General features: G+C 37.7%; 1 protein-coding gene across 2 annotated transcripts in view; it reads right to left on the minus strand.

Annotated features, from left to right (window-relative positions):
- Positions 1-25,605, minus strand: part of ARHGAP42 (Rho GTPase activating protein 42) — a 320,243-nt gene that overhangs the window by 99,523 nt on the left and 195,115 nt on the right. For both annotated transcript variants that reach the window (XM_045483540.1, XM_045483541.1), the window contains exon 5: positions 10,320-10,421. In XM_045483540.1, the coding sequence (XP_045339496.1) occupies positions 10,320-10,421 (102 nt within the window). The remainder of the gene's footprint in view (positions 1-10,319; positions 10,422-25,605) is intronic.

The following is a 25,605-nucleotide window of genomic DNA, read 5'->3' on the forward strand; positions in this document are numbered from 1 at the left end:
TGAAAAAATGCATGGTATGACCTCAATATTTTTGAATTTGTTGAGGCTTGTTGTGTGGCATAGTGTGTGATCTATTCTGGAGATTGTTCTATGTGCTCTCAAAAAGAATGAGAATACATATTCTCACATAAGAATTCTTTCTTTTCCAGTGAACATGGGTCATTCTCGTGAATAGATCACATATTGGGTCACAAATCAGCCCTCAAAAAGTACAAAAAAATTGAGATCATATGCATGTTTTCAGACCACAATGCTATGAAACTTGAAGTCAACAACAAGAAAAAATTTGGAAAGACTACAAATACACGGAAGTTGAAGAACATTCCATTAAAGAATGAACAGGTTAACCAGGAAATAAAAAACTGAGTAATAAAGTAACATGGAAGCAAACACAAATGAAAGCATAACAGTCCAAAAACTTTGGGATGCAGCAAAGGCTGTCCTAAAAGGGAAGTTTATTGTAATACAGGACTCAAGAAGCAAGAAAGGTCTCAAATATACAACCTAACCTTACACATAAAGGAGCTAGGAAAGGAACAGCAAATAAGGCTTAAAGCCAGCATATGGCAAATAATAAATACTAGAGCAGAAATAAACAATATACATATAAAAAAAGTAGTAGAACAGATCAATGAAATTAAGAGCTAGTTCTTCGAAAGAATTAATAAAATGGATAAACTCCTAGCTAGACTTATCAAAAAGAAAACAGAAAGGATCCAAAAAAATCACAAATGAAATGGGAGAGATCACAAGCAACACCACCGAAATACAATTATAAGAGAATACTATGAAAAATTATATGTCAGCAAACTGGGCAATCTGGAAGAAAAGAATAAATTTCTAGAAACATACAAACTACCAAAACGGAAACAGAAAGAAATAGAAAATTTGAATAGATCCATAACCAGCAAAGAAACGGAATTGGTTATCAAATATCTCCCAATGAACCAAAGTCCAGGGCTAGATGGGTTCCCAGGGGAATTCTACCAGACATTTAAACAAGACTTGATACTTACTCTTCTCAAACTGTTCCAAAAAAAAAAAAAAAAAATGGAAGGAAAACTTCTGAACTCATTCTATAAGGCCAGCATTACCTTGATTCCAAAACCAGACAAAGACTCCACTTTTTTTAAAAAAGGAGAATTACAGGCCAGTATGCTTAATAAACATGGATGTAAAAATTATCAACATGAGACTAGCAAATCGAATCCAACAGTACATACCAGTGGGATTTATTCCTGGGCTGCAGAGCTGGTTCAATAGGTACAAATCAATCAATGTGATACACCACATTAATAAAAGAAAGGAAGGGGCGCCTGGGTGGCGCAGTCGGTTAAGCGTCCGACTTCAGCCAGGTCACGATCTCACGGTCCGTGAGTTCGAGCCCCGCGTCAGGCTCTGGGCTGATGGCTCGGAGCCTGGAGCCTGTTTCCGATTCTATGTCTCCCTCTCTCTCTGCCCCTCCCCCGTTCATGCTCTGTCTCTCTCTGTCCCAAAAATAAATAAACGTTGAAAAAATTTAAAAAAAAAAATAAATAAAAAAAAAATAAAAGAAAGGAAAAGAACCATATGATCCACTCAAAAGGTACAGAAAAAGCATGTGACAAAATACAGCTTCCATTCTTGACAAAAACCTTCAACAAAGTAAGGATAGACAGGACATACTTCAACATCATAAAGACCATATACAAAAGACCCACAGCTAATATCATCCTCAATGGGGAAAAACTGAAAGCCTTTCCACCATGGTCAAGAATGAGTGAAGGATCTCCACTCTCACCATTACAATTTAACATAGTACTGGAAGTCTTAGCCTCAGCAATCAGACAACAAAAAGAAATAAATCACATACAAATCAGCAAGGAAGAAGTCAAACTTTTACTATTTGCAAAAGACTCCACCAAAAAACTGTTAGAATACATGAATTCAGAAAAGTTGCAGGATATAAAATCAATGAGCAGAAATCTGTTGCATTTTTATACACTGATAATGAAGTAGCAGAAAAAGAAAGTGAGGAATCAACCCCCTTTTACAATTGCACCAAAAACCATAATATACCTAGGAATAAGCCTAACTAAAGAGGTAAAAGGTACTCTGAAAACTATAGAAGACTTATGAAAGATATTGAAGGGGACACAAAGAAATGGAAAAGCATTCCATGCTCATGGATTGGAAGAAAAAACATTATTAAAGTTCTACACTATGCAAAGCAATCTACACATTTAATGCAATCCCTATCAAAATACCACCAGCATTCTTCATAAAGCTAGAACTGACAATCCAAAAATTTGTATGGAGCCAGAAAAGACCTCATATAGTCAAAGCAATTCTGAAAGTGAAAAACAAAACAAGAGGCATCACAATTCTGTATTTTAAGCTATATTACAAAGCTGCAGTCATCAAGACAGTAGGGTACTGGCACAAAAACAGACATACAGATCAATGGAACAGAGTAAAAAACCCAGAAATTGATCCACAACTATACAGTCAACTCATCCTTGACAAAGCAGGAAAAAATATCCAATGGAAAAAAGTCTCTTCAACAAATGGTGTTGGGAAAACTAGACAGCAACATGCAGAAGAATGAAACTGGACCACTTTCTTACACTATACACAAAAATAAATTCAAAATGGATGAAAGACCTAAATGTGAGGCAGAAAACCATCAAAATCATAGAGGAGAGGTGCCTGGGTTGCTCAGTCAGTTAAGCGTCCAACTTCATCTCCAGTCATGCTCTCGTGGTTTGTGAGTTCAAGCCTCTGCTAACAGAGTCTGCTTGGGATTCTCTGTCTCTCTCCCTCTCTCTCTCTCTGCACCCCCCCACTCATGCACACTCTTTCTCTTTCTCTGTCTCTCAAAATAAATAAATAAACTTAAAAATATTTGTAGAGAAGAACATAGGCAGCAACCTCTTTGACCTCAGCTGGAGCAACTTCTAACTAGACACATAGCCAGGGGGAAGGGAAACAAAAGCAAAAATGAACAACTGGGACCTCGACAAGAGAAAAAGCTTCACCACAGCAAAGGAAACAATCAATAAACCTAAAAGGCAGCCTACGAAAATGGGAAAAGATATTTGCAAATGACATATCAGATAAAGGATTAGTATCTAAAACCTATAAAGAATTTATCAAACTCAACAACCAAAATATAAGTAATCTAGTTAAGAAATGGGCAGAAGACATGAATAGACACTTTTCCAAAGAAGATATCCAGATGGCTGGCTAACACACACATGAAAAGGTGCTCAACTTCACTCATCATTAGGGAAATACCAATCAAAACCACAAAGAGCTATCACTTCACGCCTGTCAGAATGGCTAAAATTAATAACACAAGAAACAACAGGTGTTGGCAACAATACAAAGAAAGGGGAACCCTCTTAAACTGTTGGTGGGAATGCAAACTGGTGCAGCCACTCTGAAAAACAGTATGGAGGTTCCCCAAAAAGTTAAAAATAGAACTATCCTATAATCCAGCAATTGTACGACTAGGTATTTACCCAAAGGATACAAAAATGCTGATGTGAAGGGGTACATGTACCCTGATGTTTATACCAGCATTATCAACAATAGCCAAACTATGGAGCAAGCACAAATGTCCATTGACTGATGGATGGAAAAAGAGATGTGGTGTGTGTGTATATATATATGGAATATTATTCTTTCATCAAAAAAGAATGAAATCTCACCATTTGCAACAATGTAGATGAAGCTAGAGTGTATTACGCTAAGCGAAATAAGTCAGAGAAAGACAAATACCATATGATTTCACTCATATGTGGAATTTAAGAAGGAAAACAGATGAACATATGGAGGGCAACAAAAAGAGAACAAGGGAACAAACCATAAGACACTATTAAAGATAGAGAACAAACTGAGGTTTGATGGAGGGAGGTGGGTGGGAGATGGGCTAGATGGGTGATGGGTATTAAGGAGGGCACTTGTTATGATGAGCACTGGGTGTTGTATGTTAAGTGATGAATCACTGAATTCTACTCCTGAAACCAATATTGTACTGTATGTTAACTAACTAGAATTAAATAAAAATTTGAAGTAAAAAAAAAAAAAAAAAAAAGAATAGCATGTGTATTCTGCTGTTTTAAGATGGAATGTTCTGAATGTATCTGAGAAATCCATCTGGTCCAGTGTGTCATTCAAAGCCATTCTTCCCTCGTTGATTTTCTGTTTAGATCGTATCACCATTGATGTAAGTGGGGTATTAAAATCCCCCACTATTGTGTTACCATCAATTAATTCCTTTGTGTTTGTTATTAATTCCTTTATGTATTTGGATGCTCCCATGTTAGGCACATAACTATCATCTTCTTATTGGACCGTCCTCTTTATTATTACGTAATATCTTTCTTTGTCTCTTATTAGTCTTTGTTTTAAAGTTTACTTTGTCTGATATAAGTATTGGTATTTCAGGGGCGCCTGGGTGGCTAGGTCGGTTAAATGTCCAACTTTGGCTCAAGTCATGATCTCATGGTTTGTGGGTTCGAGCTCCACATTGGGCTCTGTGTAGACAGGTCAGAACCTGGAGCCTGCTTCAGATTCTCCTTCTCTCTCTGCCCCTTCCTCCACTCATACTCTGTCTCTATCTCTCCAAAAGGAAATTTAAAAAAATGTAAGTATTGGTACTTCAGCTTTCTTTTGACATCCATTTGCAGGATAAATGCTTCTCCAACCCCTCACTTTCAATTGCAAGTATCCTTAGGTCTAAAATGAGTCTCTTATAGGCAACATATAGATGGGCCTTGCTACTTTATCCATTCTGTTGCACTATGTCTTCTGATTGGAGCATTTAGTCCATTTTACCTTGAAACTAATTATTTATAGATATGTATTTATTGCTATTTTATTACCTGTTTTATGGTTTCTGAAGATTTTCTCTGATCCTTTGTCTTTCTCACTTTCATGGTTTGCTGGTTTTCTTTAGTGATATATTTGGATTTCTTTCTCTTTATTCCTTGCATATTTATTAGTGGTTTTGATTTGTGGTTACCATTAGGCTTGTATATAACATTTTCTGCATATAGCAGCCTGTATTAAGATGATGATCATTTAAGTTTGAACTCACTGTTTACTCCTCCCCTCCCCATGTTTTAGGTATATGGTGTCATATTTTACAACCTTCAATTTTGTCAGTCCTTGACTGAAACTTTATAAAAATACTCATTTTTACTGCTTTTTTGTTTCCTTACTTCATGCTCCCACTTGTGGTCTTTCCTTTCACCCAAAGAGCCCCTTTCAATATTTCTTGCAGGGCTGGTTTATTTGTCATGAACTCCTTTAGTTTTTATTTGTCTGAGAAACTCTTTAGAGCTCTTATTCTGAATGATAGCCTTACTGGATAGAGTATTCTTGGCTGCACATTTTTTCCCATTCAGCACGGTGAGTATATCATGCCACTCCCTTCTGGCTTGGAAAATTTCTGTTGAAAAATCCCATGGTAACCTTAACGGGGTTTCCTTTGCATGTAATTGTCTTTTTGCTTGCTTCTTAAAAAAATTATCACTATATTTCCCATTTTAGTTATACCATGTCTTGGTGTGGGAGGCATGGCTTAGTTAGTTAAGTGTCCAACTCTTGATTTTGGGTCAGGTCATGATCTTAGAATCATGAAATTAAGTCCCACATCAGACTCCACACTGGGCATGGAGCCTGCTTAAGATTCTCTGTCTCCCTGTCCCTCTGCTCCTCCCCTACACGCTCCTGCATATTTGCATGCTCTGATAGATAGATAGATAGATAGATAGATAGATAGATAGATAGATAGTGTGCCTTGGTATAGATTTGTTTTTGTTGACTTTGTTAAAGGTTCTCTGTGCCTCATGGATCTAGATATCTGCTTCCTTCCCCAGATTAGGGAAGTTTTCAGCTATTATTTCTTCAAATAATCTGCCTGCTTTTCTCCTTTCTTCTTCTGTGACTTCTATAATACGAATGTTATTATATTTGATGGAGTCACTGATTTCCCTAAGTCTATTCTCATTTTGCATAATCCTCTTTCTCTCTTTGTTCAGCTTGATTACTTTCCATTACTCTGCCTTCTAGGTCATTCATTCATTCCTCTGGTTCTTCCAGCCTACTGTTCATTCCATCAAGTGGGTTTTTCATTTTGTTTATTGAGCCCTTTATCCCTGTTATGTTCCTTATCTCTGTTAAGGGTCTCACTGATGGCTTTCGCTCTTTTCTCAAATTTACTGAGTATCTTTATGATCATTACTTTAAATTCTTTATCAACCAGATTACTTAAATCTGTTTCGTTTAGATCTCTGGCCTTGGCCTTGTCCTATTTGGGACAAAGTCCTCTGTCTTCTCATTTTGTGTAAGTCTCCATGCCTATGTTAGGAAAGCCAGGTACATCTCTTATGCTTGAGGGTAATGGCCTTATGAAGAAGAGGTCCTATAGTGACCTACACTGTAGTGTCCCCTGTCCAGGAGTGTCTCCAATGTATGCTGTATGTGGTCTGCTCTTGTGTCCCTTCATTCCAGTCATCTACAAAGTCTCTCTTTGCCTGCTGTGAGCAGTGTTTGGACCCTGGCCTGAATGTGGCATGTTTTAACTAGGTGTGCTCTGATCTGCTTGTGAAATGATACATATTGCTACCACTACTGGAACCTAGGCTACACAAAACTCCTGCATCTGGAGATGCAGTGTTGGCAGGGGTTTGGGCTGGTCTTTTGGGGGTATGGGCCTTCCATTCTGGAACTAAGATAAACATGACTAGAAAGGGCATGGAGTTGGGAGCAAGGGCAGGACTTGGTTTAAGCAAGGTAAGTAGTAAGTGCCTATGCTGCAGTAGTTCCCACAAGTGGCCTTGTACTTATGCTGAGGGGCAGGGAAGGGAAATAGCACCTGCCGGTTCCTTTGTTCCTAGAAGGGTCTCTCTATGAATGCTACCTCTCTGGGACATGCTCTGGGATAACCAAGTAACCTCACCACTGAGTGCCCCCAAGTGCTCTTCAGATTCCTATTTCCACACTGTACGTCCACAGCCTGTTTGTCCTGCCTTCCCTCCCACAGAACTCCAGGATTTAAGTCCCACTGGTTGCCAGAACTCATGAAATTCAGCCCCTCTTGCTTTCCAAGCCAATTGCCAAGGGGATTTGTTTTTCCTGTGCACTCCTCCATAGCGTGTTAGTCTGTCTCTCGCCCTTCTCCACAATTATGGCTCCCTCCCCATCACAATGGCCATGATCCATTTCTCTCTCAAACTGTGTCTCTGCACTTCCTACCTTCTTTGATGTGGCTTCTTCTCTATGTTTAGTTGTGAAGTTTGTTCTGCTAGTCTTCAGGTCAATTTCTGGGATACTTAGCATGATTTGATAGTTATCTAATTATATTCATGGGATGAGGAAAGCCTAGGGTCCTTCTACTCCACCACCATCTTCTTCTCCATTCTGTGCTCTTTCAAATGGTTACCTCATATTTTTCCATTGAAGACTTTTTCACAGTGATTTGCAAATGCAACTTATACATAAAGAGATGGCAATCCTGTGTCATATGTTGTACAAATTCCCTAAAACTTTTACTTTTCATTTAATACATTTTGAAATACAGATTATTTTTATACATTCTGGTCTTTCCACATTTCTTTTATGATCTCTTCCTCTTATACATAGAAATAAAGTATCCAGTTACAAATCAAATATTACTTCTTTTCATTTACTATAAAGCCTATAATCTTAACAAGTCTTTCTAATTCTGTTTAATCCAATGATCCATCTCATTGATAGCCTTGTAGTTTTATCAACACAAGCTGACCCCTAATTCAGTACTAAAAATGGGCAACCACTTATTTTCCATTAAGAAATCAACAAGAAGTCAAGTGTGCAGGTGAGAAGGCACAGAGTGGTGTTTCTGAAAACAACTTAATAAGCTGGGTACTGACAGAAGTACCAGAGTTTCTCTGGAAAGGAACAGAGGTTACAGAATTAAATGCAAGCATGGCAGCTTCTCCCTTCAACCAGGTTTGATTCTTGGAAGAGTAGAGGGAAAAAAAGCAATGCATATTTTCCCTTGCCTATTATGTGGTCTGAGTAGCTGCTCTGGCACAATTTGTGTACTGTGTTCTGTTGTAGGTTATGGCTCCTGGAAAAGAAGTATGTGCCTGCATGCACGTGTGTGTGTGTGCACGTGAGTGTGTGTGTGTGTGTGTGTGTGTGTGTGTGTGTGTGTAATGGGGCAAGTAGAGAATGCTATTAATCATATTATAGGTTTCCTAGGCTCCAACTAAATACAGAACCAGAACAGATATTCTTTTCTACCATAGCCTGAGGGATTGAAGGCCACTAACAGGCAAATATTAAATACAGAGTTAGGTTGTCAGGGAAAACTGAAGTATACCCTCTAGAGGATTTTAGAATTTGGATAAAGTTAGTACTTGCTTGATGGTTTAGGCAATATCTGAGTCTGAATCTATATCTTAAGAACATATAACCCTTTAAAGATTCTAAAAAGCACCCTTGATTTAGAAGGGGTATATTTTTAAAATGGTACCTGGCCAAAGCCCTTGGCATGACAGATAGTGGTTTACTGGTGATAATAAGGTGAGCCTTCCTTTACATGACTACATTTACACACTCCATTCTTTTCTAGGTTTCTTGCAGTGTAATAATCAAAGAGGTATGCGAGCATTTAAGAAGTTTGGAACATGTAGGGGCGCCTGGGTGGCGCAGTCGGTTAAACGTCCGACTTCAGGCAGGTCACGATCTCGCGGTCCGTGAGTTCGAGCCCCGCGTCAGGCTCTGGGCTGATGGCTCAGAGCCTGGAGCCTGTTTCCGATACTGTGTCTCCCTCTCTCTCTGCCCCTCCCCCGTTCATGCTCTGTCTCTCTCTGTCCCAAAAATAAATAAAAACGTTGAAAAAAAAAAAGAAGTTTGGAACATGTAAATATAATATTAAGTTATAACATAGTACTTCATAAGATTCGACATGCCAATGAAAACTAAAAATATGATTTTTCTTAATGACAGATTTTTCTCCATTTCAATTCAGAGAAAATCTTTCCCTAGACACATAATTGTATATAAATATATCCTACTTTACTAACAGGTGTTAATAACAATATATTAGTTATAATGAATACATGTGTAAATAACAAAAATTACCAATATTAAAACTTTTTTTAAAAAAACATTTTTTGAATGAGAGATTCAGTTCACTAAATGAGAACACAGGAGAATAACAAAGAGCAAAAAGAAATAAAAATAACCCTCTCATGCCTTTTGACTCCAGGCATGCCTTTTGACTCCACTGCATCCATACTCCAACTTAACAAGTAAGGCAAATAAGGAATAAAGAGAGTGGAGATCCAGGTTTGATAAGCAGTTCAGGAAGGTAGGTGGCTTTGCTATAAAGATTAAGAGGAGGCATTTGAAAAAGGTTCTTGACTGAGATATCTAGAAGTACAAACAGAAGAGAAAGAGGAGACTGGAGGAGACTCAGCACAGTATAAGATTCCCTGCAAAGGTCTGGAGGGCAGTAAGGAACTGCAGGTGAATGAGTTCAACAACTCCCATGGTTCAGTGTCAGCCATGTGTCAAGATTTTATAGTTGCTAAGATATTAGATAATGGCAAGAGGGCCCAACTTTTGTTTTTAAACGTATCTGATCACTGGAACTGGAACAATATTACGCTTTAGTAAAAGGACTACTTGATTTTATAAATTATACTTAAAAACTACCAATGATAAATATTTCAGGAAAAAAAGGGAAGATACGGACTGCTTCCATGCATAGATGTTAGTAAAATATTTCTGTTGCCTTGTTTTTTAAGAAAATTGATAAAAAAATAGAGATTTTATAATGTGTAATTGTGGATCTGTTTTCCCCTTAATGCAGAAGCAACACCTTAAAAACAGATATAAAAAAAGCCATTCCATGAATTTGGTAGGTCCTGACATTGAAAAAATGCCCAATAAGAAAAGAAAAAAAGTCTTATTCTATTCCTTCTCATCATTATTAAAGAGTAGCAGATTTGGGGAGTGCCTTGGTGGCTCAGTCAGTTGAGCTTCCCACTCTTGGTTTCGGCTTAGGTCATGACTTCATGATTTCTGAGATCAAGCCCCTTGTTGTGTGTGTGTGGGGGGGGCACTATCAGCAAGGAGCTTGCTTGAGACTCTCTCTCTCTGCCTCTCTCCCTGCTCATGTGTGGGCACCAGAGCTTCCTCTCTCTCTCTTCCAAAATATATAAATACACACTTTTTAAAAAGAGTAGCACATTTTGAGATACTACCACCTTTGGAAATTTGGACTTCACATGATTTAATGCTAATGTTCTTTCCACATTTCAATTGGAAAAACTTACCTCTTGCAAATGAGATTCCTTTTTCTTTGCAGACAAATTTAAATGTTTCTCAAGAATAGAATAGTACTTTTCACTTTCCTTATCAAACTTCTTCTTTCCATCCTAGGGGATAACAATAACAACAAAACATACTAATCAGAGACTAAAATTTTGATTTTTTTTTTACCATCACCATCAAATGTCCAATACAAGTATTTACTACAGATTTAGTGAGCTCCAAATATGTATAAAACTTGATGAAGTAGGAAGAAGGATGTGAAATAAGTCATTTGACTATGTATTCAAATATGTAATCAAAATTCTCAGAGTCATGGAACTACAGTATGAAGGGAGCCAGGCTGGCTAGAGTAGAATCCCTCTGAGAACTTTATAATTGATTCTCAATAGGAAATTCTGATCTAGTAAGTGTAAGATAGGACCAAGAGAGAGTGTCTCATTTCGTTTTTTTGGTGATTTCAATGAGTTAACATATAACCAGTTTAGAGAAGTGCTCACATAGACTCTTTTAAGGAATCATTATTTCCCAGCTACAAAAAGATACCTGATATTTCAAACCATTCTTGATGAGGGGAAACAGAGGGAAACAAACTTCTAAAAATTGGTAGCATGAAATAATTAAGCAAGATGGTTCAAAATCAAACCAAAAAGGTTAACAACATCTTTATCATACACTCAACATAACTAATGGCTAACCTTTGCTTATTCTTAAAATTGTATTATCTTATAGGGGAAGCTGCAGGGGAAATCTATACCTCTCAGCTGGTGGTGCATTCTTATAGAAATGCAAATGGAATAAAATCCTAAAGGAGAAAGACATGCCTGGGCATATAATATTCTCCAACTATAAATATGTTATTCACAAGGGAACTTTTTTTCTATTTATGAGTCCCTATGAAATAAATACTAGGTGATCATACTCATAAATTTCATTCACCAAAGAAGTACTCTTCTTTGCTTTTATTTCAGTGTTACTGGAAATGCAATGTCTGGACCGCTTTAATGAGAGTCAAGTATTTCTATTCAAAATGCAGATTCCTATTATCCCCATCCAGAGATTCAGGAATTATTATTTTTTAACAAGCTCTCTGATTATTATGCATAATGTTTTCCTTCATTATTTGCTGAAGTATTTCAAAGAGGTTAATAAAAAATAATAATAGATGGGTATATGCTTGTTTCAGTAGCACACATACTAAAATTGGAACAATACAGAGAAGAGTACAACATAATGTATAGAGTTGTAGAATCACTGTATTGCACACCTGAAAACAATATAACATTGTGTGCCAACTATACATCAATAGAAAAAAAATTTAATACATGGATAGATGTATGGATGGACAGGAGGAGGAGGGGAGGAAAGAAGAAAGGGAAAAGACAGGCAGGTCTCTGGTCTGTCTGTCCCAATATCTGAAGTTGTCAGATTCAGACTGATAGATCCAAGTAATTTTTTTTTGATTCACTGCCACCTCTGACATTTTTAACTCACCATGATCTAGTTCCAAATATGGAACTTCAGAAAGTTAACGGACAAAATTACACAGAATGGGAAGAGCACTGTAAAAGTTCAAGTCACTTTTGGGCCATTTAAGAAGTACTAATATGTTTGTAAATTAAACTATTAGACTGATAAATGAGAAAAGTCAAAATCTTCAAGGGATTTTTATTACATAAGGAGAAAATGTGGCTGGAGAAACACAATAAAAAAATAAAGAGTGGTATTCACATCCAAAAAAGCAGGTCTACTGAGAAACTCCTATTACAGAATGTGGAGCAGCAGACCCAGAAGGAAGCAGAGAAGTCCAAGGCTCAGGATGGAACAAGCTTGTCCTCTCTACTGTTGCAACAAGACACCTGGGTGAATATTTCATCCTTTGCTCAATGGAGCTTACTTTTTAATCTAGCATTTCATGCTCACAATTGACCTTCCCAATCAACGTTTTGAAGTCTCTCCCACTAGCACTTTTGAGCTCCTTATCTTTTTTCTCTGCAGGTCATTTCTCCTCTGACAAAATGCTCATTTCTTCTAATTTCCACATATTCAAGTTACATCCACTTTAGCACACAACTCAAACAGGCCTCATTCACAAGTCCCTTCCATCAACTCTCCCTCCCTTTTGAAGGCTCACAGAGCTTTACATATAAATTTCTTATAGTGTTTGTGTTTGACACTGTAGGAGAGAAATTTAGGTATGTACCCTATTCTCTTTTTAAAACTGAATATTTGAGAAAGTGCTCAATAAATATTTAATGAACAAGGGAACTTCTTCCTCTTATAACACTGGGCACCACAATACCTCACAGATAGTCCATTTGTTTAAAACAAAACAAAACAAAATCCATAATACCAGGGACAATTCTACACAAATAGCTTAACAGCTTAACTCAATCCCAATGTGCACAAACACTGGGGGGCAACCAGTCACATTATAGTTACACATTACACATTACACAATGCTGACTCACTTTCATTTTACGGGACTTAAAATTTCTTGCTGTGCATAGAAGAAACTGGGTAAAGGCAAAGAGAACACAGCTGTGGTGACAACACTAGTATCTTTGTTTTCAGTCAGTGTTTGATGGCATTTTTGGAAACAATTCAGTGCCAACATGTCAGCATTCCTGGCAATATAAAACTTATTCCCAGAGCACTTTCTGGACTCTTATTCAAATCCTAGTACTTTACCAGGCCAGCAACAGATCTACTCAAAGGTTCCAATGATGTAGACAACAAAAACACACTCAGATCTAGCCTAAAATTAAAGAACTGAGTAGGCCACATGAAAGACAACTATAACGTAGGGAAGCATTTTCTTGAAAACAAAGAGCATTTCTCTTTGAAATTCACATCTGTCCCCAAAGCCATGATGTACTCCTCATATAAGCCACGTCTCATTTGGATTTAATAACTTAACACCACACAGCTATCTCTTATCACTTGGTTACATGTTATGGATATCAGGCTAGGAATCTGCTCTGAAACAAATGCTGCAGAGGGAAGGGAAAACTAACCCATGAATCTTTACTGAATTCTGCACAGGATTCCTATCTTCTTATTGTCAGAGCATGATTTGAAAAAAAGAGACTACATTATACTGTCACATTTCCTGTAAATACAGTTAAGTGCATTTGAACTAGGTAATCACTTAAAATGAAGTCTAATAACAAAATAATAACATTTTTAAATAAAATAAAATTAAGTCACATATATATGTATATATGTGTGATGTGTTTGTGTGTGTGTGTGTGTATATGTATTATAAAATTTAAAATAGATCATCAAAAATGGCAAATTAGTCCCCAAACCCAATCTTAGCTGACAAAAGTATAAGGTAAGTTCTGGGTTTGCAATCAATCTGCTTTCCAGATGATACCACATTTACTCTAAGCACAGTGATCATATTATATCTCAGCTTCTAAGATTAGTAAGTGTGGTTGTGCCATACCTTCACTTTACACAGCAAAGTAAGGAATGGGAAGAAAACTCCAACTGTCAATTTTACTCCAAATTTGTATATAGCCAAAAAAAAAAGTCAATATTCATAAAAATGATAGGTCTATAATGCAGATAAAAAACATGAAACTATACATAATTGTTAAAGGAAGTCCAAACCAATCCCTTCCACTGACCACAAGAGGGTACCAAAGATGAAGAAGAGACTCTACAACTTGTGATTTAGAAAATCACAACTAGAAATTCTCAAAATATTATCTAACTGTATTTTTTTCTATAGAAAACCACTGTAAAGTTTTGTTTAGACAATTGTCATGAACCTTTATTTTAATTTGTCATAATATAAATTATTAAAAATAAAGTGAAAACTTATTTTCTATATATCTTTTATAAAAATGGAGTGCATATTTAAGATTTCACCATCAGACTTAAAGACAATTTCAATGTTATAATTATCATCCGAGATACTGTGAAATTTTCCATGCAACTATTTATGTCATTATGTTAGTATAGCCATTAGCTAATGAGCAGTTTGTGCATATTTTGAAAAAAAAAATCCTTCAAGTGAATCTATAGCAGTAGAAAAAGTAATATGAAGAATAATAAATACCAATAGCTGAATTTCTATTTCAAACATATGTGGAATTCTTATAAACTGGTACTGTGCTAAGCACTGAGAGGATAAGTTATAGCCCTGACTACCAATCCTGGCTAGACTTCTTCTTCCTCTGATGATAGCATCTACTCACTGATTAGAATGGCAGCTCAGGGTGACATCACCATCTTTAAGTCCTAGAAGTGTCAGATGCTAAACTATTCTAACCACATGTTGCGTAGGAGTTTCCTAAGGCCCAAGAGATTCCTGGTATCCAGAAACTCAGAATGTTGAGGATATCAGTATAGCTTACACAGCAATGTCCCTCCTGTGATGACTGCACCCAACCATTCCCAGGCTCCTCAACCACTGCCCACCAAGTCCCTCCTCCTCAATCTCCTGAGATATAGACACTCCGAAAGGTCTTCTTTAGGGTAGCTTTACCACTATAATTCACCACATCTCCATCATTCCCAATTACCTCGCCACTACCACCAGGTGATCAGACTCATAAGGACCAAGCCCTTTATGAAGAACTACAAACTGGAATGATAAAAAAAAAACAAACAAACAGAAATAGATATGAAAGATATAAAGGTAAAAGAAACAGAAGAGGAAAGTCCAAAGGGTAACAAGCATTTAAAGAGTTGTTAAAACTCATTAGTGATTAAGAAAAAAAGCAAATTAAAATATTGGGATTCACATTATATCAGATTTGGCAAGAGTTACAAAGTTGAATAATGCTACATATTGAGGGCATGAGGAGATACAGGAGACTTAATATATTACTGGTGGAATTGTACAGGGGTACAGACTTTCTAAAGAGAGATGTCGCACTACTAAGTGGCCCTAAACACCAGCTTCTGAGTATAAATCACAAAAAGATCCACATATAAAAGTCCTCAAGGAAAACATAAATGAGCATATGGGAACAGGAAGATAGCCAGTGTATTCATTAATAGACCAAAAATGAATTTGATGAATACCATGGAGTGCTAGGCAGAAGTTAGAAGAAAAGATTAAATGTTGACAGATCTTAAAGTACAATTTTGAGGTGCGCCTGGGTGGCTCAGTCAGTTGAGCGTCCAACTTTGGCTCAGGTCATGATCTCACAGTTCGTGAGTTCAAGCCCCGCATTGGGCTCTGTGCTGACAGCTCAGAGCCTGGATGCTGCTTCCGATTCTTTGTCTGCCTCTCTCTGCCTCTTCCCCACTCATGCTCTGTCTCTCTCCATCTCTCAAAGATGAATAAACATTAAAAAAAATTTTTTTTAAATACGATTTTGAGTTAAAAAATACAAAACAGGCAAGTAATACTAAATCATTTATGTAAATTAAAGAGACATGCATACATAATGGTAACAATTTTACAAGAACACAAATATGCATATTAAACCCATAAGAATGTTTGCTCTATAAGGAGGACAATGAGAATGAGACATGAGTAATCAATAAAACAAGAGAGGGCTATGAACTAAAGAACAACAGATGAATACAGAAAATCAGGAGTTAAACAGGAAAACCAGCATCTGCCTAATCAAACTTCTGAAAGAGAAAGTGTAGGGAGGAAATTACTAAAAAATGACACATGAAAATTTCCAGAATTGAGAAAAAAGTTCTCATATTAAAATTTTCCATGAGAAATATGTACAAAGCACATTAAATAAGAAAATACCTGTAAGACAAAACATCATGAAATATTACAAAACCATGGATAAAAATGAAAACCTAAAAACAGAGGTCAAATAAAAAGTATCAGAAATCATAACACTAATGAATCCACAACATCAACATGGAAAGTTATAAAACAAAAGTGCAGGCGATTGCGGGAAGATGGCAGTGTAGGAGGACACTGGGCTCACCACGTCCTGCTGATCACTTACATTCCACCTACACCTGCCTAACTAACCCAGAAAACCACCAGAAGACTAGCAGAACGGAGTCTCTGGAGCCAAGTGCAGACGAGAGGCCCATGGAAGAGGGTAGCAAGGGCGGAGAGGTGGTCCGCGCTGCTCGGACTGGCAGGAAGGAGCCAGGACGGAGGGGCAGCCTGCCGGGCAAGCAGAGCCCCCGAGTCTGGCTTGCAAAAGCGGAGGGGCCGGATGGAGTGTGTTCCCACAGCAAGCACGACTTAGCATCTGGGAGGTCATAAGTGAACAGCTCTGCTCGGAAAGCGGGAAGGCTGGAGGACAAAGGGAGGGAGAGTTGCTGAGTCCCAGGACACAGAGCTCAGTTTGGTGGGGAACAAAGGCGCTTGCCAGCGCCATCTCCCTCGCCCATCCCCCAGCCAAAATCCCAAAGGGAACCAGTTCCTGCCAGGGAACTTGCTTGCTCTGCGCAAACACCCAACGCTGTGCTTCTGCGGAGCCACCCCTCCGGCAGCGGGTCTGACTCCCTCCCGCTGCCACAGGGCCCCTCCTGAAGTGGAACACCTAAGGAGAAGTGAGCTAAGCCTGCCCCTCCTGCCCTCATGCACCTTGCCTACCAACCCCAGCTAATACACCAGATCCCCAGCATCACAAGCCTGGCAGTGTGCAAGTAGCCCAGACGGGCCACACCACCCCACAGTGAATCCCGCCCCTAGGAGAGGGGAAGAGAAGGCACACACCAGTCTGACTGTGGCCCCGGTGGTGGGCTGGGGGCAGACATCAGGTCTGATTGTGGCCCCGCCCACCAACTCCAGTTATACACCATAGCACAGGGGAAGTGCCCTGCAGGTCCGCACCACTCCAGGGACTATCCAAAATGACCAAACGGAAGAATTCCCCTCAGAAGAATCTCCAGGAAATAACAACAGCTAATGAACTGATCAAAAAGCATTTAAATAATATAACAGAAAGTGAATTTAGAATAACAGTCATAAAATTAATCGCTGGGCTTGAAAACAGTATAGAGGACAGCAGAGAATCTATTCCTACAGAGATCAAGGGACTAAGGAACAGTCACGAGGAGCTGAAAAACGCTTTAACGAAATGCAAAACAAAATGGAAACGACGACGGCTCGGATTGAAGAGGCAGAGGAGAGAATAGGTGAACTAGAAGATAAAGTTATGGAAAAAGAGGAAGCTGAGAAAAAGAGAGATAAAAAAATCCAGGAGTATGAGGGGAAAATAAGAGAACTAAGTAATACACTAAAAAGAAATAATATACGCATAATTGGTATCCCAGAGGAGGAAGAGAGAGAGAAAGGTGCTGAAGGGGTACTTGAAGAAATAATAGCTGAGAACTTCCCTGAACTGGGGAAGGAAAAAGGCATTGAAATCCAAGAGGCACAGAGAACTCCCTTCAGACGTAACTTGAATTGATCTTCTGCACGACATATCATAATGAAACTGGAAAAATACAAGGATAAAGAGAAAATTCTGAAAGCCGCAAGGGGTAAATGTGCCCTAACATATAAAGAGAGACCTATAAGACTCGTGACTGATCTCTCTTTTGAAACTTGGCAGGCCAGAAAGGATTGGCGCGAGATCTTTAATGTGCTGAACAGAAAAAATATGCAGCCAAGAATCCTTTATCCAGCAAGTCTGTCATTTAGAATAGAAGGAGAGATAAAGGTCTTCCCAAACAAACAAAAACTGAAGGAATTTGTCACCACTAAACCAGCCCTACAAGAGATCCTAAGGGGGATCCTGTGAGACAAAGTACCAGAGACATCGCTACAAGCATAAATCATACAGACATCACAATGACTCTAAACCCGTATCTTTCTATAATAACACTGAATGTAAATGGATTAAATGCGCCAACCAAAAGACATAGGGTATCCGAATGGATAAAAAAACAAGACCCATCTATTTGCTGTCTACAAGAGACTCATTTTAGACCTGAGGACACCTTTAGATTGAGAGTGAGGGGATGGAGAACTATTTATCATGCTACTGGAAGCCAAAAGAAAGATGGAGTAGCCATACTTAGACAAACTAGACTTTAAATTAAAGGCTGTAACAAGAGATGAAGAAGGGCATTATATAATAATTACAGGGTCTATCCACCAGGAAGAGCTACCAATTATAAATGTCTATGCACCGAATACGGGAGCCCCCAAATATATGAAACAATTACTCATAAACATAAGCTACCTTATTGATAAGAATGTGGTAACTGCAGGGGACTTTAACACTCCACTTACGGAAATGGATAGATCATCTAGACACATGGTCAATAAAGAAACAAGACCCTGAATGACACATTGGATCAGATGGACTAGACAGATATATTTAGAACTCTGCATCCAAAAGCAACAGAATATAATTTCTTCTCGAGTGCACATGGAACATTCTCCAAGATAGATCATATACTGGGTCACAAAACAGCCCTTCATAAGTATACAAGAATTGAAATTATACCATGCATACTTTCAGACCACAATGCTATGAAGCTTGAAATCAACCACAGGAAAAAGTCTGGAAAACCTCCAAAAGCATGGAGGTTAAAAAACACCCTAATAAAGAATGAGTGGGTCAACCAGGCAATTAGAGAAGAAATAAAAAAATATATGGAATGAACAAAAATGAAAATACAACAATCCAAACGCTCTGGGATGCAGCGAAGGCAGTCCTGAGAGGAAAATACATTGCAATCTAGGCCTATCTCAAGAAACAAGAAAAATCCCAAATACAAAATCTAACAGCACACCTAAAGGAAACAGAAGCAGAACAGCAAAGACAGCCTAAATCCAGCAGCAGAAGAGAAATAATAAAGATCAGAGCAGAAATAAACAATATAGAATCTAAAAAAACTGTAGAGCAGATCAACGAAACCAAGAGTTGGTTTTTTGAAAAAATAAACAAAATTGACAACCCTCTAGCCAGGCTTCTCAAAAAGAAGAATAGATAAAATCATGAATGAAAATGGAATTATGACAACCAATCCCTCAGAGATACAAACAATTATCAGGGAATACTATGAAAAATTATATGCCAACAAACTGGACAACCTGGAAGAAATGGACAAATTTCTAAGCACCCACACTCTTCCAAAACTCAATCAGGAGGAAATAGAAAGCTTGAACAGATCCATAACCAGCAAAGAAATTGAATTGGTTATCAAAAATCTCCCAACAAATAAGAGCCCAGGACCAGACTGCTTCCCAGGGGAGTTCTACCAGATGATTAAAGCAGAGATAATACCTATCCTTCTCAAGCTATTCCAAGAAATAGAAAGGGAAGGAAAACTTCCAGACTCATTCTATGAAGCCAGTATTACTTTGATTCCTAAACCAGACAGAGACCCAGTAAAAAAAGAGAACTACAGGCCAATATCCCTGATGAATATGGATGCAAAAGTTCTCAATAAGATACTAGCAAATCGAATTCAACAGCATATAAAAAGAATTATTCACCATGATCAAGTGGGATTCATTCCTGGGATGCAGGGCTGGTTCAACATTCGCAAATCAATCAACGTGATACATCACATTAACAAAAAAAAAGAGAAGAACCATATGATCCTATCAATTGATGCAGAAAAGGCCTTTGACAAAATCCAGCACCCTTTCTTAATAAAAACCCTTGAGAAAGCCGGGATGGAAGGAACATACTTAAAGATCATAAAAGCCATTTATGAAAAGCCCACAGCTAACATCATCCTCAACGGGGAAAAACTGAGAGCTTTTCCCTGAGATCAGGAACATGAAAGGGATGCCCACTCTCACCGCTGTTGTTTAACATAGTGTTGGAAGTGCTAGCATCAGCAATCAGACAACAAAATAAATCAAAGGCATCCAAATTGGCAAAGGTGAAATCAAGCTTTCGCTTTTTGCAGATGACTTGATATTATACATGGAAAATCTGACAGACTCCACCAAAAGTCTGCTAGAACTGATACATGAATTCAGCAAAGTTGCAGGATACAAAATCAATGTACAGAAATCAGTTGCATTCTTATACACTAACAATGAAGCAACAGAAAGACAAATAAAGAAACTGATCCCATTCACAATTGCACCAAGAAGCATAAAATACCTACGAATAAATCTAACCAAAGATGTAAAAGATCTGTATGCTGAAAACTATAGAAAGCTTATGAAGGTAATTGAAGAAGATTTAAAGAAATGGAAAGACATTCCCTGCTCATGGATTGGAAGAATAAATATTGTCAAAATGTCATTACTACCCAAAGCTATCTACACATTCAATGCAATCCCAATCAAAATTGCACCAGCATTCTTCTCGAAACTAGAACAAGCAATCCTAAAATTCATATGGAACCACAAAAGGCCCCGAATAGCCAAAGGAATTTTGAAGAAGAAGACCAGAGCAGGAGGCATCACAATCCCAGACTTTAGCCTCTACTACAAAGCTGTAATCATCAAGACAGCATGGTATTGGCACAAAAACAGACACATAGACCAATGGAATAGAATAGAAACCCCAGAACTAGACCCACAAACGTATGGCCAACTAATCTTTGACAAAGCAGGAAAGAACATCCAATGGAAAAAAGACAGTCTCTTTAACAAATGGTGCTGGGAGAACTGGACAGCAACATGCAGAAGGTTGAAACTAGACCACTTTCTCACACCACTCACAAAAATAAACTCAAAATGGATAAAGGACCTGAATGTGAGACAGGAAACCATCAAAACCCTAGAGGAGAAAGCAGGAAAAGACCTCTCTGACCTCAGCCGTAGCAATCTCTTACTCGACACATCCCCAAAGGCAAGGGAATTAAAATCAAAAATGAATTACTGGGACCTTATGAAGATAAAAACCTTCTTCACAGCAAAGGAAACAACCAACAAAACTAAAAGGCAACCAACGGAATGGGAAAAGATATTTGCAAATGACATATCGGACAAAGGGCTAGTATCCAAAATCTATAAAGAGCTCACCAAACTCCACACCCAAAAAACAAATAACCCAGTGAAGAAATGGGCAGTAAACATGAATAGACACTTCTCTAAAGAAGACATCCAGATGGCCAACAGGCACATGAAAAGATGCTCAACGTCGCTCCTTATCAGGGAAATACAAAGCAAAACCATACTCAGATATCACCTCATGCCAAAGTGGCCAAAATGAACAAATCAGGAGACTATAGATATGGCGAGGCTGTGGAGAAACGCGAACCCTCTTGCACTGTTGGTGGGAATGCAAATTGGTGCAGCCACACTGGAAAGCAGTGTGGACGTTCCTCAGAAAATTAAAAATAGACCTACCCTATGACCCAGCAATAGCAGTGGTAGGAATTTACCCAAGGGATACAGGAGTGCTGATGCATAGGGGCACTTGTACCCCAATGTTTATAGCAGCACTCTCAACAATAGCCAAATTATGAAAAGAGCCTAAATGTCCACCAACTGATGAATGGATAAAGAAATTGTGGTTTATATACACAATGGAGTACTACATGGCAATGAGAAAGAATGAAATATGGACCTTTGTAGCCACATGGATGGAACTGGAGAGTGTGATGCTAAGTGAAATAAGCCATACAGAGAAAGACAGATACCATATGGTTTCACTCTTATGTGGATCCTGAGAAACTTAACAGAAACCCATAGAGGAGGGGAAGGAAAAAAAAAAAAAAAGAGGTTAGAGTGGGAGAGAGCCAAAGCATAAGAGACTGTTAAAAACTGAGAACAAAGTGAGGGTTGATGGGGGGTGGGAGGGAGGAGAGGGTGGGTGGTGGGTTTGAGGAGGGCACCTTTTGGGATGAGCACTGGGTGTTGTATGGAAACCAATTTGACAATAAATTTCATATATTGAAAAAAAAAGTGGAAAGCATTCAAAATTCTGAGGAATAAATAATTCCAATTTAGAGTTATATATCCAGTAAAACTGGCAATCTAGATTTAAATGTAGAATAAAAATATTTGTAAACATATTCAAAAAATTTACCCAAGTACCATTTCTCAGAAAGATATTGACAGATGCGCTTCACTAAAATGAAGGAATAAACCAAAACCAAAACACAGGATCTAGTTCAAACAAAGGGAATTCCCAAGATTAAGGTAATATGAACTTCTATGAAAACAGATGGAGTAGTAAACCTATGAAAGCAAACAGTTAAGATGAGAGGTCCAGTAGCAATGTTTCTTAAAAAAAATAAATGAATAAAACAAAGGTTCTGATGTGTTCAAACGTAATATATGTTCCGTAACTACATTTGTGCATTTGAAAACAGAGAATTTTATCTTGATTTTACAAACAAGGCAATTATTAACTCTAGGAAAAACAGAAACATGCAAGAATGGAAATGTAATCATAGATCTTGGTAGGGCTTACCTATGAACAATAATTTCATTATTATGTAAATACTGACCACTAGTTTTAAAAACTATGAGTATATATCTGATGAATGGCAAGAGCAGAAATATATATGGAGTAGCAGTGGCTGTGGTACAGTAAAAGTGTGTAATATTAATGTTCTATTGTAGGTAAACTAATTTAATGTCTAAAATTGAAGCAAAATATATGACAGCTTATTATTTAGGAAAATGGAAATTAATGTAAAATAATAGTTTAAAGAAAAGTGGCTGATTTGGGGGAACAGAACTTCAGAGCAGAGAGATGGGGTAGGCAGTTGATTTGTTTTATAACTTATAAACCTTTGTACATTATTAAATTTTTAAAAACTTTGTATATCTTCAATAAAAATTAAATTCAGTCTAAAAATGGGAGAAGAGAAAGAGAAATAACTTAGAGGGTGGGAATATATAGACTATATTGAAAGAGGTACAGAAAGATAAATGTTAGAAGGGTACTAAGAAAGTGATAGAATTAGAATAAAGGGAAGAGGAAGTTTTCTATGGGTATTCTGACATCTTCCTCACAAATTAGTTTTTTATGAATTTATTGTTTTGAGCCTTTATTAAATTCCCATTGTGTAGGTGATACTGCTACTCAGGCTGACCAAGGCTGAGAAGAAAACTGAAAGAAGGAACCAATCTTTGTATATTTTTAAATATTTTTTGTTTATTTATTTAGAGAGAAATAAAGAGGGAGAGGGAGAGAGAGGGAGAGAGAGAGAGAGAGAGATTGAGAGGGAGAGAATCCCAAGCAGGCTCTGCAGTGTCAGCACAGAGCCCCACACAGGGCTCAATCCCAGGAACCATGAGATCATGGCCTAAGCTGAAACCAAGAGCCAGATGCTCAACCGACAGGAACCAATCTTTCTTTAAGTGGCTACAAAGTTGTAGTTTGCACACCAGAGCTCCACATGCAAACCCTACAAGTAAGAGGAAGTATCCTCATTCCACAAACATGAAACCATCAGAGAAGATTTATAATGGATGCAGTGGATAACCAAACTCAACTGTCTAGTTTGAAAGCCCATGCTATTTGCATAGTAAAATGTGATCCAAAGAAGCCTGAAGATTCAAACTACAGCACTTTTAAATCCTGTCTCCTTAAAAAAAAAAAAAAAAAAAAAGGTGGAGGGGTTGGTACAGGAGAGATTAAGAGAATAAAGAGGACTTCTGGTTTCTGGTCCTGAGTGTAAGGAGCTTAGTTGCTGCTGCCCTGTCCTAAGAAGTAAAAAGAGGAACAAACTGAAAGATTAATAAGTCTTCTTAGACCCATTGAAGTAGTAAGGTCACAGGGCAAACCAATGCCCCAAAATTGAGAGCCAAATAGGTAGATACAGAGAATTGTAATTTACTGAAGCAAAAACCCCCTTGGAAATCTGTACCCAGGTAGAAATACATGAACTGTAATTATAGAGTTGCTGGAGCTCACTATGGACAGATCTGAGAGGTAAAATTCCAGGGGGCCCACTCATACAGCTTCTCCCACCTCCACATGATTTTATTAGTTTTACATAAAAGGGCTCAAGGAAATTCTCCAAGTAAAAAAAATAGAGAAAAATCCTCTCCTGCTGCCTTCAGTAGGGAGAAGTAAACATTTTAAAATATGCTAGAGCATTCTGTTCTTGGGAGAAACTATTTTACCATCATCTACATATTAGTGTTTTTAAAACGAACCTAACAGAGCTGGGGCAGGCAAATACCCAATTCCAGCCTCTTCTCACCATTCTGTTTCATCTAAAGCTGAGAATAAAGGAGTGGGGAGGCAACCTGAGAGGCAGTGGTGAGTTTCATAGTCCAGGAGCACAGGCTTACCAATAATAGGACTACAGAATGCTTCCCCTTCTCTTTACACCTCACTGCCAACATTACTAAAGCTTAGTTCCTTTTGCCAAGTGCATCATGCCAGGCTATCAAGAAAAAGTTGTAAGCCATACTAAAAGCCAAAAAAATAAATAAATAAATAAGAGTTTGAAGAGGCAAAGTAAGTATCAGAATGAGAGTCAGTTTGGGCAGAAACGTTAGCATTCATCAGACCAAAAGTTTCTTAAAATTTCAATTAATATGCTAAGAGCTCAAAAGGAGAGAGCAGATAACATGCAAGAACAGATGAGTAATGGGAATGGAAATGAAAATTCTAAGAAGGAATGACAAATGTTTGAGATAAAAAACAAACAAACACTGTTGAAGAAATGAAGAATGTCATTGAAAGGCTCATTAGTAAACTGGACATGGCTGAGTGAAACTTAAGTATTTGTCAATAGGAACTTCAAAACTTTGAAAGCAGAAAGAAGAAAAAAAAAGGCTAAGATAAAACAAACAAACAAAACCAAGAATATTCAAGAACTGTGGGACAACGACAAAAGGAAGGAACAGAAGAAATAAGCAATAGCTGAAGCAATAATGACAGAATTTTCCCAAATTAATATCAGGTATCAAGCCACAGTTCTGGAAAGTTCAGAAGAAAGTAGGTGAAGTACCCAGAAAAGCTGTATCTACAGCACACAATGTGTCACACCTAACACACTTTAGCTGCAGAAAAGTCAAAGATAAAGAAAAAATCTTGAAAGAAACCTGAAGAAAAAAAAAATCTTACCTATACAGAAGCAGAAATAGGAATTTCAACCAGCTTCTCCTCAGAAAGTATGTAAGCAAAATAAAAGAGTAGAATGAAATATTTAAGTACAGGGGAATAATACCCTGACCAATTTAATTTTCTATATTCTAAAATTCTCCTTTAAAAATAAAATAAAGACTTTGTCATACTAACAACAACTGAGGACACATCTTGTAAGAAATGTTAAAAGAAGTTCTTCAGGGAGAAGTAAAAGGATATAGTGAAAAACCGGGATACTTGAAGAAAGAAAGAGCATCACTTGAAGATAAAATAAAAACTTATTTTTTTTCTTATTCTTAAATAAGCTAACATAAAATAATACCATCAACAATGTATTCAATTCTGTATGCTTATATATATGTTTGCTTAT

The sequence above is a fragment of the Leopardus geoffroyi genome, chromosome D1 (assembly GCF_018350155.1).
Source record: "Leopardus geoffroyi isolate Oge1 chromosome D1, O.geoffroyi_Oge1_pat1.0, whole genome shotgun sequence".
In the NCBI taxonomy this organism is placed as follows: domain Eukaryota; kingdom Metazoa; phylum Chordata; class Mammalia; order Carnivora; family Felidae; genus Leopardus; species Leopardus geoffroyi.